The 16,165-nt window shown below is 44.0% G+C and overlaps 1 protein-coding gene across 2 annotated transcripts in view; it reads right to left on the bottom strand.

Annotated features, from left to right (window-relative positions):
- LOC117346367 (calcium-activated chloride channel regulator 2-like) overlaps window positions 1-16,165 on the bottom strand; it is a 56,194-nt gene that overhangs the window by 2,051 nt on the left and 37,978 nt on the right. Inside the window, exons 9-14 of one of the 2 annotated variants that reach the window (XM_033915802.1) lie at window positions 13,664-13,770; window positions 11,926-12,150; window positions 10,708-10,978; window positions 4,456-4,626; window positions 2,624-2,860; window positions 823-1,415 (exon numbers count right to left, since the gene is read on the bottom strand). In XM_033915802.1, coding sequence (XP_033771693.1) covers window positions 865-1,415; window positions 2,624-2,860; window positions 4,456-4,626; window positions 10,708-10,978; window positions 11,926-12,150; window positions 13,664-13,770 — 1,562 coding nt within the window. In that variant the 3' untranslated portion in view covers window positions 823-864. Of the gene's footprint in view, window positions 1-262; window positions 1,416-2,623; window positions 2,861-4,455; window positions 4,627-10,707; window positions 10,979-11,925; window positions 12,151-13,663; window positions 13,771-16,165 lie in introns of those variants that run through there. The other variant, XM_033915801.1, reaches the window with a different exon arrangement.

The following is a 16,165-nucleotide window of genomic DNA, read 5'->3' on the forward strand; positions in this document are numbered from 1 at the left end:
CGAAAATAGCAAATTGGAAGGGTTTGGTGAGAAAAAACATCCATCTGCCAACTTTTTGGACATTTTTTTTTTTTAAATGTGCCCCTTAGTAACCTGCCAGATAAGGCAGATGTTCCAAATGAGCTATAAATTTCAAAGTCGTAAGCCTTAAGAACACCCTGGTCTCTAATGGATTCAGAGTTGTGTACTAAAGTATTTCATGTGATCTTACCATGTTCTCTTACTTCCACGTCTCCTCAGCCCTCCTCTCCCACTTAGTCTCTCATTCCTTTCCTGTCTCATGGCCTTCAACTCAGTAGCATAGCCAGCCCTGCAATTTGAAGGGAGGGGGGGCAACATAGTCCTCTCCCCCCTCTACAGGCTCGCTAATGGTACCTTTGGTGGAAGGGATGCTGAACTTCTCCAGCCAAATTACTACAGTTCCTTCACCATTCCCTGCTGCTTCATTCCTTCTCTGAGCATGCCGGGATTTCTTTTGTGTGCTTTGAGCATGAGCGAGAAGTCCTAGCATGCTCAGAGTGGGGAGCGGTGGCACTGTAGCATCCCCACCAGCAAGGTATAAGGATGCACTGGTGTTCTGATAGGGTTTAAGCCCCCAAGTCCCCCCTATGTGGCTACACCCCTGCTTCACCTAATCTAATTATAAATGGGACACCTCATAAAGTGCTACTATGTAGTAGCCCACTTTTAGCACTGGCTACCCTTAATATTCCTCCTAGTTCCTCATTGCTAAGCATCTGCACTCCTTTACTACAAATATCTCTTTCCTCCTCTCTCTTTCTCTCTCTGTTCCTTTTACTTTTCTAAAATTATTTATTTTACCATCTTCTTCACTTCCCTTCCATTTCCATAATCTTCCTGCATTTATACTTCATCCTCTCCTTCTTTAAATGATGTGGAAAATCCTGACTGGTCAGAATCAGATGACACTAGTATGGACAATGTTGAATACTGGGTCAAATAAACAGTCTCCATTTCATCTTCTGCATATGGGTTCTTCTGTGGCATAGAGTCAGGAGCATGCCAAAAATCTGTTTTCTTTAACACACAAACTGTCACACCTATAATAAGACAAATGCTTGCGACCGATCCAATAGCTATGAAAAGCATTGTTGAAATGCTGGACTGTATAGTGTTTGCAATATAAGAAGAATACATGTCCTTTGCTTGAGCAAACACGATTGCCTGTGCTACGTTAGATACTTCTGAATGGAGAGAAGCTTTGTCCCTGGCACGTATGGCGAAGTAAGTCACAGTGCCATTTTCCAGTGCTAAATCTTCAGGCCACAGGGAGAACATTTCCTTAAAGCCAACAGGCTGAGGGATGAGGCTGGAGGCATTAACCAAGATGGCCTCCTCAAAGCTGTCTCGTAGCATCAAGGGGCTCATGCTCATCCTGATCTCATAGCTTGTAGCTGCAAATAAAAAATAAAGAGCAAAAATGATTTAAAAAAAAAAAAATTATAACTTTGAGAAATGAAACATAATTTAAGATTTCTTTTTTTGTTATGATTGCTATTTTGGCCATACAATGATATGCAATATATCTATATATATAAAATCGGAGGTATGTATGTGTGTATGTGCCGCGATCACGCAAAACCGGCTTGACCGATTTGAACGAAACTTGGTATGCAGATCCCTCACTACCTGGGATGATATGTTCTGGGGGTCTCGCGGCCCACCTGCATACGTGGGCGGAGCTACAAACAGAACATCAGATTTCACCCATTCATGTCAATGGAAAAAAGTAAAAAGCTGCCATTCTCACAGTAATTCAAAAACGGCTTGACCGATTTGAACGAAACTTGGTATGCAGATCCCTCACTACCTGGGGTGATATGTTCTGGGGGTCTCTCGGCCCACAACTCTATGTTGCTTGCTCAAGGGTGGGTTCACCCAACAATTTATATGTTCTTGCTCCTGGAGGTGAAACTAAAAATGTTGTTTATAATCACGTTTTGCATTAGTTGTATTGTATTCATTTTGTCAAATATTTCACATTATAATTTGAATATTGTACTTTTTATTAAGCTGTAAAAAAATAATTTCATTCACCACTATAAAGTATCTTTATTTGAATCCATTTACAGTTTTATTGCTATAATTAAATACCCGTGCAACGCCGGGGCATCAGCTATATATATATAAAATCGGATGTATGTATGTATGTTCCAGCATAACTCCGAAACGCATGGACAGATTTCAACCAAACTTGGTATACATATCAATTGCTATCTGGGAAAAAAATACTGTGGGGGTGGGAAGGGGATGACATGTAAAGACTCATCGAAAAAGACAGATATTGCTTTGACCAGTCAGGAGCTGCGTGTCAAAGCAGCTCCTGATTGGATAAGGCCCGACTTAGTTCAGGAAGAAGCGGTTGGAGCATACAGCGAGTGATTTCCTGCACTCGCTGGCGCTCCGGCTGCTCTCTCCTGCCTCTCCCGCTGCCCTCTCTTTGTCGGCGGTTCGCGGTCTGAAAATACATCGAATGACCGGGACCGCAAACCGCTGACCGTGAACGACCGGGGGAACACTGTATATAAATGTACATCTAATACCAATAATATACAAATTTGGAAATTAAGATGAAACCATAAATGCTTCCAGCCAAACTTACCATTTCCTTGGTCATAATTATCCCCTGGTGCTGTCCATGACAATAGAAAATTATCTTCTTCTGTTCTGACATCAAGGTCAATAATTTTACAAGGTGGGAACATATCAGTCAGGTATTCTTGCGGCACTTCAGATACCAGGAAAGTGCCACCTGTACTTATCCTGCTGAAGCCTCCTACTTTAAATTGACTTTCATTATCAATAATTGATGGCTTTGGTGGATTCATCTGTATTGTACCTAAAGAACAAATCAACATTGACCAACAGTACAGTATAAATCAACATTCTAGTGCAAAGGGTAGAAGGGCCAGATGCAGAAAACGGCTCACCGCCAGATTTTCTGCATGATTGCTCATTACCTGATCCAATCATGCAAATAAGCTAATTAATATTAAAATGCCATGTAAACTAGTAGAGCGACTGATGCTCTAACATGGCTTCCCGATCCAACCTTTTTTTTAAAGGGCACAGATGCTGTGCATGTTACACATGCACAATATCTGTCCCATTAGAAAAAAGAAAGAAAGCATCCCCCCTGCCGATGACAGCCCTCCCTCCCCGACAAACCGGCAATGCGAACTGCCTCCCCCTGTTCCAGTAAAAACGTCAGGAGGGATGCCCACTCTCTCCTGCCAATGCAACTCACCCCCCCCTCCCCATGACAGCAATACTACTCCCTCCTGCCACTGAAAGGCCCACTCCCAGGCACCCCCCCAAGCATCCCCTACCCTCCCTCTTCTCCCCCCCCACAAAAATGTCTACTCCCTCCTGCCACTGAAAGGCCCACTCCCATGCACCCCAACCAAGCATCCCCTACCCTCCTACTTTCCCCTCCCCACAAAAATGTCTACTCCCTCCTGCCACTGAAAGGCCCACTCCCAGGCACCCCCCAAGCATCCCCTACCCCCCCTCTTCTCCCCCCCACAAAAATGTCTACTTCCTCATGCCACCGAAAGGCCCACTCCCAGGCACCCTCACCAAGCATCCCCTACCCTCCCTCTTCTCCCTCTCACAAAAATGTCTACTTCCTCATGCCACCGAAAGGCCCACTCCCAGGCACCCCCACCAAGCATCCCCTATCCTCCCTCTTTCCCCTCCCCACAAAAAGGCAGGAGAGATGCCCATGCCGTCCTGCCACCGGAGGTCCCCCGCTGTCCCCTTCCCCCTGACCCCCCCCTCCGGTACCTTTTTAGAGATGTTGGAGCAGGACGGAAGCTCAGTCCGTCCCGATCGTAGGCCTGCCACTCCAAAACGGTTGGCCTTTCCTTCCCTGGTGCATCATGTGATGGATGGGGAGGGGCCTAAAGCACTGATTAGCTCAGATGCTGCAGGCGCAGTAGTTAGAGCTACAGCCTCAGCACCCTGAGGTTGTGGGCTCCTGCCGGGGAACATTGTCGGGGTGGGTGTGGGTTGGTGTTGTCAGGATGGATTAGACATCCCTCCTGCTGGGGAACATTGATGGGGGGGGGGGGGGAGAGGGAATGTCGGCAGGAGATTTGGTATCTCTCTTGCCAGGGAACATTAGGGGAGGTTCGGGAGATCGTGGCAGGAGAGAGTTAGCATCTCTCCTGCTGGGAATCATTGTGGGAAGATTCGGGGGATCGCGGCAGGAGAGATTGGGCATCTCTCCTGCCAGGGAACATTCGGTGGTCGGGGGGGGGTGTCGCGACAGCTTCAGGCAGGAGGGCCTGGGAATCCCTCCTGCCGCAATCATTGCGGGGAGGTGGAGGGGACGGTTCCACGATGCTCTAACTGGCGCTTATGACAAATATTTCCAACAATATGTAAAAGAAATCTCTTTATATATTTTTAAATGCATAAAACGATACTTACCATTATCAATGTAACCTGGTACGTACATGGCATGATTCCAAGTCTGTATAGGTCCTAGCATAACTGTTTTATTTGTTCCTTGAGCATAGACTTTCAAGCTGTGTCTACCATTCTCAGTGAAAGAAAACAAGTATTTTGAATATATACCATCATTCTTGACAACATCAGCACCTGGGAATGAAAATGTTAAGATTAATAATGGCACAAAATTAATGAACTTTTAGCCCAAGATTAATAATGACATAAAAATGAATGAACTTATAACCCAAGGCATGTGTAAAATTGTTATAGTGGAATTAGAAAAGATTCAAAGAAGAACGACCAAGATGATAAAGGGGATGGAACTCCTCTCGTATGAGGAAAGCCTAGAAAGGTTAAGGCTCTTCAGTTTGAAAAAGAGACAGCTGAGGGGAGATATGATTGAAGTCTACAAAATCTTTAGTGGAGTAGAACAGGTACAAATGGATTGATTTTTCACTCTGTCAAAAATGACAAAGACTAGGAGACACTAGATGAAGTTACAGGGATATACTTTTAAAACCAATAGGAGGAAATATTTTTTCCACTCAGAGAATAGTTAAGCTCTGGAACACGTTGCCAGAGGTTGTGGTAAGAGCGGTTAATATAGCTGGTTTTAAGAAAGGTTTGGACAGTTTCCTGGAAGAAAAGTCCATAGTCTGTTATTGAGACAGACATAGGAGAAGTCACTGCTTGCCCTGTATCGGTAGCATGGAATGTTGGTACTTTTTGGGTTTTTGCCAGATACTAGTGACCTGGATTCTGGATTGATCACCGTGAGGATGGACTATTGGACTAGATGGCTTAGAGTCTCTCGAGGCTACCCATGAAGTTTTGCTGGCCATTTTGAACCTCTTTGGACCGGCAGCAGGAAAGAGTCAGGTTCTTTTCTGCTCCTGAAGAAGCCACTAGACCACTAAGGATGGTAAGGTATGACCCAGGGGTTGGGGTGTGGGGGGAGCTGGGCAGGGGTCAGGTCGGTGTTGCATCATAGGGGTGGGAGGTAGGCGTGAGAGACAGATGGCAAGGATGAAAGACAGATAGATGGATGGAGAGCCATGAGGGATGGCAGGCAGAGCAGAGGAAGGGGGCAGAAGTGTAGCAATGGACGGGTTTGGCAACCCAGCCCTTCCACATGCCCAAAAGCAGAGAACCTGGTGGAAGCAGGCTGGGTCCTGCGGTCCCTGCGCCTCCTTCTCTTCACTCTCACTGGCCATTTTCAACTGGTTAGAGTCAGCGGCAGCCATTGCTACAGGCTGCCTGCTGGTAACCCAAAAGCCTTTCCTCTGCTGCTATTATAATTTCTACCCGGGCAAGACGCAGAACAGGAGAGGCTTCCAGGTTACCAGCAGGCAGCCTGTAGCAATGGCTGTTGCCGACTCTGATCTGTTGAAGCCCACCAGCAGAGAGTGATAAGAAGGAGGTGCAGGGACTGAGGGAACCCAGCTTGCTTCCCCAATGCCAGCAAGAGAGTTAGCTATAAGTGTGGTGGGAAGGAAACTGCAAAGGGGTAGAGAAGGGCAAGAAAGAGAAAATGTTACTTTGGGGTAAAGGAGGGAGAAAGACTGCAAGAAGAGGGGCAAGAGAGGGAGAAATGTTAAAAATTATGGTGGAAAGGAGGAAGGGAGAGTTGTTTGTCTCAGGGCAAAAAAGAGGGGGGAGAGAGTGCATAGTGAGAGAGAGGCAGAAATGTTGGACATGGGAGAGAATGCTGCATGGGGGAAGGGAGAAAAGAGAGGTTGGACTAAGGGTGCAAGGGAGGAGGACAGAGATGTTGAACATGGGAGTGTATGAGAGGGAAGGAAAGATCCACAACTGTGTAGTGATTCTAATATGTCAGTTTCTGAAATTTACATCTATTATCTTTATATTTTGCACAGTACAGCGGGATAGCACTTTTTCTCTTTCTCTAGTGTTGCATTATGGCTTCTTGGGGATTCAATTTAATATTTTTCTGTGTGTTTCTATTTTTAATTTGTGGTTAGTTATTCTGTACTATGTGAGGGTCTGTCTGTGTTCTGCGCCTATGAATTTGGGACATAGTTTTCTGTTAGCATTAACTGTGCAGGATGGATCTGTATTAATCTGTCTTTTTAGATTTCCAATAGGTTTATTGATGTTCTAGTACGCATTGTTGGGTTTGGTGCTGGCTTTCCTAAGTAGGTCCTTGTTACATGACTCGTGGATGCTTTTAAAGAGTGGTGCTCATACAGGGAGGAGCAGTGTTCTTTTTAAGCTAAACATCCAGGATCTGAATTTTATTCAGAGTAGCTATAAACTACATACGAATAAATCGGGAAAGCATGCAGAGTATGGCATTCTTTCCAAATTCCCTGCAAATATATATAGATAGATAGATAGATATAGATATATAGATAGAGAGAGAGAGAGAGCGCGAGACACAGAGAGAGAGAGACTTAAAATGTTTATTTGTAATGCCTTAGGCTCATAAAATCATGTTTCTACTTTGAGCGGAGAGACGTGGGGAAGAAAATTAAGATTGCAGGGCCAGGGATGGGACAGGGTGAAAAATGCACTTCACTGCGGGGATGGGGAGGGGACAGGAATGAATTTTTGTCTCTGTGTCACTCTTTACTCTGAAGGACCTCCATCCCCCCCCTACCTTAGACGAGATAGTGTTATAGGAGCCCATCTTAATTTTTCTACCTGGCGTCCATTCATTCTTAGCTATGCCACTGGCTGTGGATTTCTTTTGGCTTACGTTTTAAAGGCCTTTATTTTATGTCCTGTGAAAAAAGCCTCCCTTGTGATATGTTTATGTACGTTGTGAAGTGCATATAAAAAAACAGCAGCTTACAGTTAAGACCTACTTTTCAGTCTGGCTGCAAAACACAGAAGCTGGGCCTACAAGCAGACAAAGAAAGAGAGAGAGTGAGAAATCAGCATAGTAGAATTTAACTACAGGATAAAAGATATCAGCGTGGTGAGGAACAGCCTAGACTAGAAGGGAACATGAAACTCAGTTAAACGAGCTAGGTTTGCCCAACACTCGGGAAACCACTAACCCAGAAGACTTAAGGAATAGCTTAAAGGGATGTCAGACAGATAAAGGAGCTGTATAGTGTATTACTATATAGAAACAGTGCTTAATCAATACTGTACAAAGTTTGGAAAGAAAGACTACCTTAACGCAATCTGTGTTTTGCACATATCATTAGTATTTTAAAAAAGAATTTCAGAATGGTTGTGCTAAAGCGTAAAACAATACACCTGTACCATGAAGGGAAATTCCTTCCCAATAGAGAAAACTTGCCCCTGGAGGCAAGAGTGCATGTGCTGAGTGATGGTGGAGAGGAGCCAGGGACAAATAAATATTTTTTGTGCACTCTTGGGTACTTACCACATCTTATAGCATATTCAAACAAGGGGTTACAAGAGTGAGTGAACTTTAGAACAGAGTTCAACTAGATAGCTGTGAGAATAAATGAGCCCTTATCTGTATTGTTGTAAGGCAAATATAAAGTGAGTCTTATCTGTGACACAGTATCATTCTTCTTCCAGAGCTAACAGGTTCCCCAGTTCCAGGAGGGAGACTTTTTAGCCAGTTCTGGTTTTTGAACAGGAATGGCAGATCATGGTCAGCCAGGTAAGCATGGCAGGAGAGCACCAATGTGAGGGCACCTTACTTACTGTACCTGGCTTACTGTGGTGCCTTATTCTAGCACTGTGCACCCTGCCCTTCCGTCAGGAAGTTGGCAGAGGAGGGGGGGGGAGGGGGGATGCAGCAGCACTGGAGTGCAGGATTTTGGAGGTAGACTTTGGTCGGCATGATGGCTACAACAAAAAACGCAGGCAGTCAATGGGACAAATTGTATATGAGTGTGCGGAAGTAGATAGTGGATGTTAGTCAATGACACAAGCTTATCTGAAAAAGCTGCATTTTACAAATTGCAATAATATGCCAAAATATATGTGGCATTAGCTTCACACTGAGAAGGGAAGGTCAGGGCCCCTTTCCCCTAAGAGACCCTTTTACTAAAGAGCATTAAGCCTGTAATGCACAGTTAGTGCAAAAACAGACTACCACACAAGTGCAATTAAAGCGTTTTGCCATATTTTTTGTGTTTCTGTGTGCTAAACCTTGCATTATGTAATGTTAAGAAATATTTCTCTGAGGTAGCATGGGCATAGATTTTACAAACCGTGTATAACCATGCACGTTATATTCGTGAGCGCGTTTTACAATTTTTTTTTTACATAGTTCCCCCTCCGACGTCCAATTCATCCCGCAGGACCGCTTTCTCTGACGTCAGAGAAAGGGCGGGACCGCCGGAAGAGGAAGCAGCGCTGGCGCAGGGCTCACAGAAGGGCCGGGACCGCCGAAGAGGAAGCAGCAGGACAACGCGGTAGGAGCTTCTACATGATGGAGGGGGGGTCGGGAGGCTGTGGGGGTGCGAGCGGTCCTTTCGGGGTTGGGGTGCGGGTTCCTACGAGCGGTCCTTCAGGGTGAGGGTGCGGGTGCGAGTGCTTGTGAGCAGTCCTTCGGGGTGGGGGTACAAGTGGTCCTGCGGGGGGGTGGGGGGGTGAATCGGATGTCAGGGGGGGCATCAGGCTTTCAGGGTGGGGACAGGACTTCAAGGGGGAGAGGAGAGTCGGGGCAGGCGAAAGGAGAGTCGGGGTGGCTAGAGGAGAGTCGGGGCGGGCGAAAGGAGAGTCGGGCAGCGACGGGAGAGTCGGGGCGGCATGCGCAGTATACGGGTGTGCGCGGTATCTAAAAATTTATTTACATAAATTACAGTTTCCCACGCGCTATACCCGTGTGCGCGTTTTACACGGGTGCGCGTTATCTACGTGAAAATATGGTAATGTAGTAGCACTTACGCCTGGATTCTGTAACCAGTGAAGATATCAGCGGCCACTTTAAAAACGTGTCAATCGCGCACCGGCGTCAGTTTCAGAATCGCGCCTAAGGGAAATATAGGCCAGGGTGTTCCAGTCTGACATTTCCGGTGCCTATCTTTGCGTGAATCGTGCCTACATTGGCGCTTTAGGCCACTTCTGGTGTTGGCCACGTCTACTTTGGCATTCAGCAACCTAAAGCGCCAATGTAGGCACAATTCCAGCATCTTTTATTTAGGTGCTGGTAGGCGCTTCAACCTCAACAATTTTTGCTATTTCTAACTGTGTTCTTCAATTAACCTAGGTGCTGGTTTTATAATTTTCCCTTTAGTGCCACCTGAAGCTTCTATGTTAACTTTCTATAGGTTTCTATAGGTTCTGTGCACTAATGGGAAAATTAGTGCATGATCTGCAGATAAGAAAAAATAAAAAAAAAACAACACCTAAAAATTTCCAAATTAAATCTGGGCTTAGCAAGTAATACAGTCTTCTGCTATAACGCGTTAAGCACAGATTTTAGCGCAGTTTCTTAGGATCCCTAAGAAACTAGCTGAAAATTCATACATCCATAACTTCTGTAACATCATCCAACCTTTGCTGAAAAATAATCAAAATTATGATTTAAAAATAGGAAACATATACACTGGTTACATGAAAGATTTTTAAAAATCCTTACAAGTTAAAATTCATATATTAATACAATAGAAATTAATAGTCACTACTTATGTTTTAATCTGATTAATAATTCTACTAATTCAATTTTACAAATACATAATAAAAGTCACTCTATTGCTGCCATTTAGAAGAATATTTCTAAACCAGATGCCACATTTGGAGAAGTACAAAGAAGGATCTACAGCAGTGTATCACAAACTGTGTGCCTCCTGAGATTTCAGATGTGCCGCGACACACTGGGGAGGAGGAGAGTCGCCGGCTAACTGCTTACAGGAAGCGTCGAAAGGCACATCCTGTAGGTAATCAGCCAGAGCCTCTCTTTCCCTCTGGGCCCCTTCCCTGCTAGCCACCCCCCATTGGTGGCTCAGGGCTTTCAAGCATGCGCAGACGTCAACATGATGACATCATGCATGCATGTGACATCACGGTGACATCTGCGCACTTCCGGATGCCTTGAGCCGCGGCCTCTACGTTTATTGTGCCGCAGCTCAACAAAGTTTGCAGGATACTGATCTACAGGAAGGGCACAGCTTATTTACGGAGTACATGCAATTAAGGTTTGAAACTAATTGGGGTTCTTTTTGGATGTGTAGAAGTTTTTTGGGGTTTTTTTTTTACTGTGAAGAGCAAGCAGTTTTTCAAAAAAAGAGCATAAAGTGCAAAATATATAAAACCAAGCAGAAACACAATGTGACCTACCTGCACCATCATCAGCAAGTGACAAGACTATTGGATCTCCAGTCTCTGGTTCAATTACAGCTGTCACATTTGCCCCCAAAATAGGGGAGAATCCTTGATGAACTTCTGCATATATGATGACTGGATGGGGGAAAGTGACCATCTCGTTATTCACATAAGCCTGGACTATCACTGGAGACATTTTATCATCTGCTACCCAGGAGGTCACAGTTAGACTGACAGCCTGACTGGAATTCAATGTGTTAATGAGCTGGTATGTCCAGTCTCCTGCCTGAAAAAAAGAAAAATCATATTTGGGTAAAGAAAAGTCTAGACTTGTTTCATAAAAATAGGGAAAATGACAGTAGATAAGGACATTAGGCTCCGTCCGTCTATTCAGCATTATGTCTGGCATAGCGCTCTATATCTCAGATTATTTTTTCCATTTTATGCTTATGCCCTGATTTTGTGAATTCTGTTTCCACAACCATCCCCAAGAGACTATTCCAAGCATCCACCATAGGAGGATTTTGAGAACATCCAGGAATGCAGCATCTGGAACTAGACCCACAGATCACCACAGAAATAATTTATATGGTATTATATAAAGTTTCTGTGCATTATAACTGTATGGTGAAAATGGTTATGGCTGTATCAGTGGCAGTGCCAGATAGGAAGTCCCTAGCTTGATCTTTGAGTTTAGTCTTTCACTCCCCGGATTAGCTGGGGCTTGGGATATTAAGGAGGCCGCTGGCTCAGAACCATTATGGCAGTGGCCAGACTAGGTATGTTGAAGGTAAACGGGAAAAATCACCAGCTAATTGCAAATGAAGGCTTTTTGGTACCCGATTCCAGCACTGGCTTGGATTGACCTGCAAGTACAAAGGGGCAGAAGGAAAATTCCAGATCAACTAAAGAAAAACAAAATAGAGATCTCTGGTTTTTCAAAAATTGACAGATATTTAATGAAACTGAGCTTAGGGTTTTTGAAGCAATTCAAATGATCAAATATACACACAAACTACATATTATCCGCAACTGCTAAACATTTTTTTATAACTCAGATGGATTTCACAGACTCTGCACCATACTCTTATTTTAATGCTTCCAGCTGCTGTATAAAACTCTCAGCAAATATAGCTGATTCTAATTTATTGAGTTTTGCTACAGGCACACAGTGGAGAAAGTCATTTTGAAAACGTGATAGACAGTCAAAACCACAAGGTGGTAACGTCCTACCTCTGTACTTCCAGTAATTCGAAGGCGAGCTAAATGCAAAGCTGAATCCTTAATAAAGTTTTCATTTTTGTAGGTTTTCTCACTGGGATCCTTTATTAAAAACTCTGGGGATTCACCAGCCTGCCATGTGACTACAAAGGTGGTATCATTCCACCCAGTGCCATCAAAAGTCACAGTCCCACTCAATTGCTGATTAGGTTGAAGCAGCTGAGCAATACTTTCAAGCTATTAGAAAGAAAGAAACAAGGTCACAAGACTGCTTATCAAAAACAGAAATAAACTTGAACCACCAACTGCAATGTGTACCTTATTGAGCAAAATCAGAACAGGCAAACAATACTACGGGCCTCAATTACTAACCCCTCCTTTTACAAAACCGTAGTGTGGTTTTTTAGTGCTGGCCATGGTGGTAACAACTCCGACGCTCATATGCCATGGCCAGTGCAAAAAAACCACACTACAGTTTTGTAAAAAAAAGAAAAAGGGGGGGGGGGGGGTAAGATTTTTTTCCCATTATCCCTCCATGGGAGGAAAAATTAGTATAGCAGACCCTAAGCCTAGTTTGATTATTTTAATCTTTATTTTTATACTACTAAAGCATAATCGTATACATAAATCAGGCAATATATTTCAGCAATTTCCTGTTAAACACAGAAATATAGAAAATGACAGCAAATAAAGGCTATATGGCTTATTCATACAATATACTAGTTAGATTGTGAGCCCACCGGCACAGATAGGTTGAAACACTTGAGCACCTGAATGTAAACCACTTAGGCTATAAGTGGTGTATAAATACTAAAAATAAATAATATTGTCCCTTCTCCTCCTTATGCTTGCCCCATATTTTCATTAATCTGGATATAGTTACGTTGGAAGGAGGGACTCGGTGGCAAGAAGATTCCAGTTGGAGCAGCCCTGTGTTCAGGAAGCTTCTAAGAGGTAGGTAAGCCCGCCCCAGGAGGTGCAAAGGGGCTGACCTAGGAGAATCGCAGGTTTGTTGTTTTGGTTTTTGGGGGTTTTTGCTGCCCACAATCAGGAGGGAGGGTGCGAAGGTGGGGGTGGACCCGAATTAGGGAGGGAGGGAGGGGGCTGCTGGATTTGCAAGGGGGGGGGACTGCAGCTGCAGCAGCGATTGTGAGGGGGGGGGGGTCTGCTGGATGCATGATCATGAAGGGGGCTGTTGACCAGGAAGGGTGGGAAGGAAACCAACTGGTGTCAGATCCTTTACTGTGGGGACAAGGCCATTCACTGCTCCATGGGGCGGTGAATGGCTTGTCCCCATACCTGCGGCAACCAGTTGATTTTTTCCCCCGTTCCTGTGAGTAACAGTCACCATGTCATTCTCTTATTCAGGGTTCAAGCACCTGACAGTGATAACCTAGGCTAGTTCTAGCACTGGGTATCTACTTGGATAAGCAATCATGAAAACCAAGGCTCATAGCAGGCTACAGAACCTTTTTTTTAACTATGAAGTTCCCCCTGGAGGTGAGGTGTGGCCTAGTGGCAGAGCTGCTGCCTCAGCACCCTAAGGTTGAGGGATCAAATCCCAGCACTGTACCTTATGAACCTGGACAAGTCACTTAATCCTCCATTGCCCCAAGTAAAAAATACATACTTGTATAAATGTAAACTGCATTGAATGTGTAAATACAAAAAAGCAGTACACAAGTCCCATTCCCTTTCTAGATGCAGACATATTTTCTGCATAATAGAATCATGCATTTGCAAGACTGACCTGAATGGCCTGATAGGTAATGTCTCTGTTCCTGAATGCTAAACCGTTCAAGGCATCAATTAAACCACTGGAATCCAGGCGATCTGTAGCAGAAAACTTTAATCCCTCTGAAATATAGGCCAGAATTCAAAAAAGCAATCAAAAGCTTAGAAAAATTTTACAATGTAATATTTCATAATTCTTGACTACAATGCTTGGAAATATTTCCCAGTCTTCCAAACTTGTTCTGGAACAAGAGGCTAGTGCTGTAAAAGTATTAAGCAAGATGATACAACAGGAATGCCCACACTTTTTTGGCTTGCGAGCTACTTTTAAAATGACCAAGTCAAAATGATCTACCAACAATAAAATTATTAAAAAAAAACAAAGCACACTGTATGCAGAGAAAATGTTAATTATTATTTATATGGGGGGGGGTTCAAAGGGGTCAAGGCAGATGACTTTAAAATATGCAATGTCACCTCAGTAACAACTATACAAAAATAGACAAATATACCCCCTCCCCTTTTACTAAACCACGATAGTGGTTTTTAGCACAGGGAGCTGTGCTGAATGCCCCGTGCTACTCCCGACACTCATAGGCTCCTTGCGCTAAAAACTGCTATCGCGGTTTAGTAAAATGGGGCCATAGTGCAAAATATAGACAGCAGATATAAATTCTCAAAATGGACACATTTTGATCACTAAATTGAAAATAAAATTATTTTTACTACCTTTGCTGTCTGGTGATTTCATGAGTCTCTGGTTGCACTTCCTTCTTCTGACTGTATATAAAATATTTATTTCTTTCTGCCTCCTGCATGCTTCCTCTCCTCCAGACCTCATTCCATTCCCCAACCATCTCTCTCTGTCCCTCCATAAGTCCAACTTTTTCTTCCTCTCTCTCTGCCTCCCTTTCTTTCTCTCCCTTTCCCCTTTCTTTCTTTCTCTCTCCCTGCCCCCTTTCTTTCTTTCTCTCTCCCTCCCTGCCCCCCTTTCTTTCTCTCTCCCTCCCCCCAAGCCACCATCACCGATTTCTCCCTGCTTCCCTGACACCAGGCCAGGTGCATACAAGTGCCGGGCCCACAAGCCTTCCCCCCCCCCCCCCCCACGTCAATTCTGATGTCGGAGGGGAAGTTCTGGCCCAGCCCAGAACTTTCTCTCCGACCTCAGAATTGACATTGGGGGGGGGGGGGGGGCTGTGGGCCCGGTGCTTGTGCACGCCTGGCCTAGCGTCAGGGAAGCAGGGAGAACAAAACACAAAGGCATCGACTTGCATTGCCTTTGCGATCGACCTTTTGGGCAACCCTGTGATCCAATATAACAAGTAGAGAGTGACGCGGGGATAAAGATGCCTTTACTTTCATCCCCGTCCTCTCACTGTTCCCATAGTAAAGCACATTTTTCATCCCTGCTCCTTCACCATCCCTGTTGTCTTAATTTTCTTCCCTGCATCTCCCCGCTCAAAGCAGAAATTATTTTATGCAATTATATGGGCCTAAGGCATTACAGATAAATATGTTATGCCTATAGTGTGTGTGTATGTGTGTGAGAGGGGGATAGAGGATTCTAACTTCTATTTTGATTGAAAGAACATCAATAAAAGTACAACTTGTACGGTATGCTGGCTTAGGTTCTGCATTGTGCACAGAAAATCAAAGTCAGGACCAAGTTTTGTGACACACACACACATATAAACACAGGGAATACTCTGCATGCTTTCCCTACTTATTTACAGCTACTATGAGTAAAATTCAGAAACTGAATGTATAGTGCAGCTTAAAAAGAACACTGCTTTCCCCTGTATAAGCACTATTCTTAAAAGGGACAGTACTTCTGTAAATGATGGTATTATGCACACTGTATGCACTCCAGGGAATTTTATACCCCCAAAAATCAAAATAAAGTACAGAAAACAACATATTGAACAGAATAATATTTGCAGTATTCTGGAAATATGAGGGGGTGCTGAAAAGTTCTTATCCCAACCAACTTCCTCCTCCTCTTATTAATTATTTCTAGAATGCTACCAGATTTACACAGCACAGTAGTCATAAAGGAGACGGTCCCTTCTTGAAAGAGCTTACAATCTAAATTCTGAGCATTATTTTGTCACTGTAGCTGAAGAGAGTGTTATTTTGCAAAGTGCCAATTTGCAGAATCTTAATGCTATGTTTTGACACTGTTTCAGATCATTGATTGAATCATGTCAATGAAATGTTTGGAATTTTCAAGTGTGGAACTGCGAGTTGTCATGAAGTTCCTATTCCTGCAGATGAAAATTCCACAGGAAATCCCTGAATGTATGATGCAAATATTGAGTTATAAATGCCCATCATACTCCACAGTGAAGAAGTGATGTGCAAACTTTCAGCATGGAAATTTTGAGACCGAAGATGTTGATCATGTCCATGATTTGATTTTGTCAGATCGGTGAATATCGGCTAAAACAATTGCTGAGACACTACAGATATCCAGGGAACGTGTTGGGTGTATAATCCACAAGCAGCTGAGTATGCAGAA

The sequence above is a fragment of the Geotrypetes seraphini genome, chromosome 12 (assembly GCF_902459505.1).
Source record: "Geotrypetes seraphini chromosome 12, aGeoSer1.1, whole genome shotgun sequence".
NCBI classification, from domain to species: Eukaryota; Metazoa; Chordata; class Amphibia; order Gymnophiona; family Dermophiidae; genus Geotrypetes; species Geotrypetes seraphini.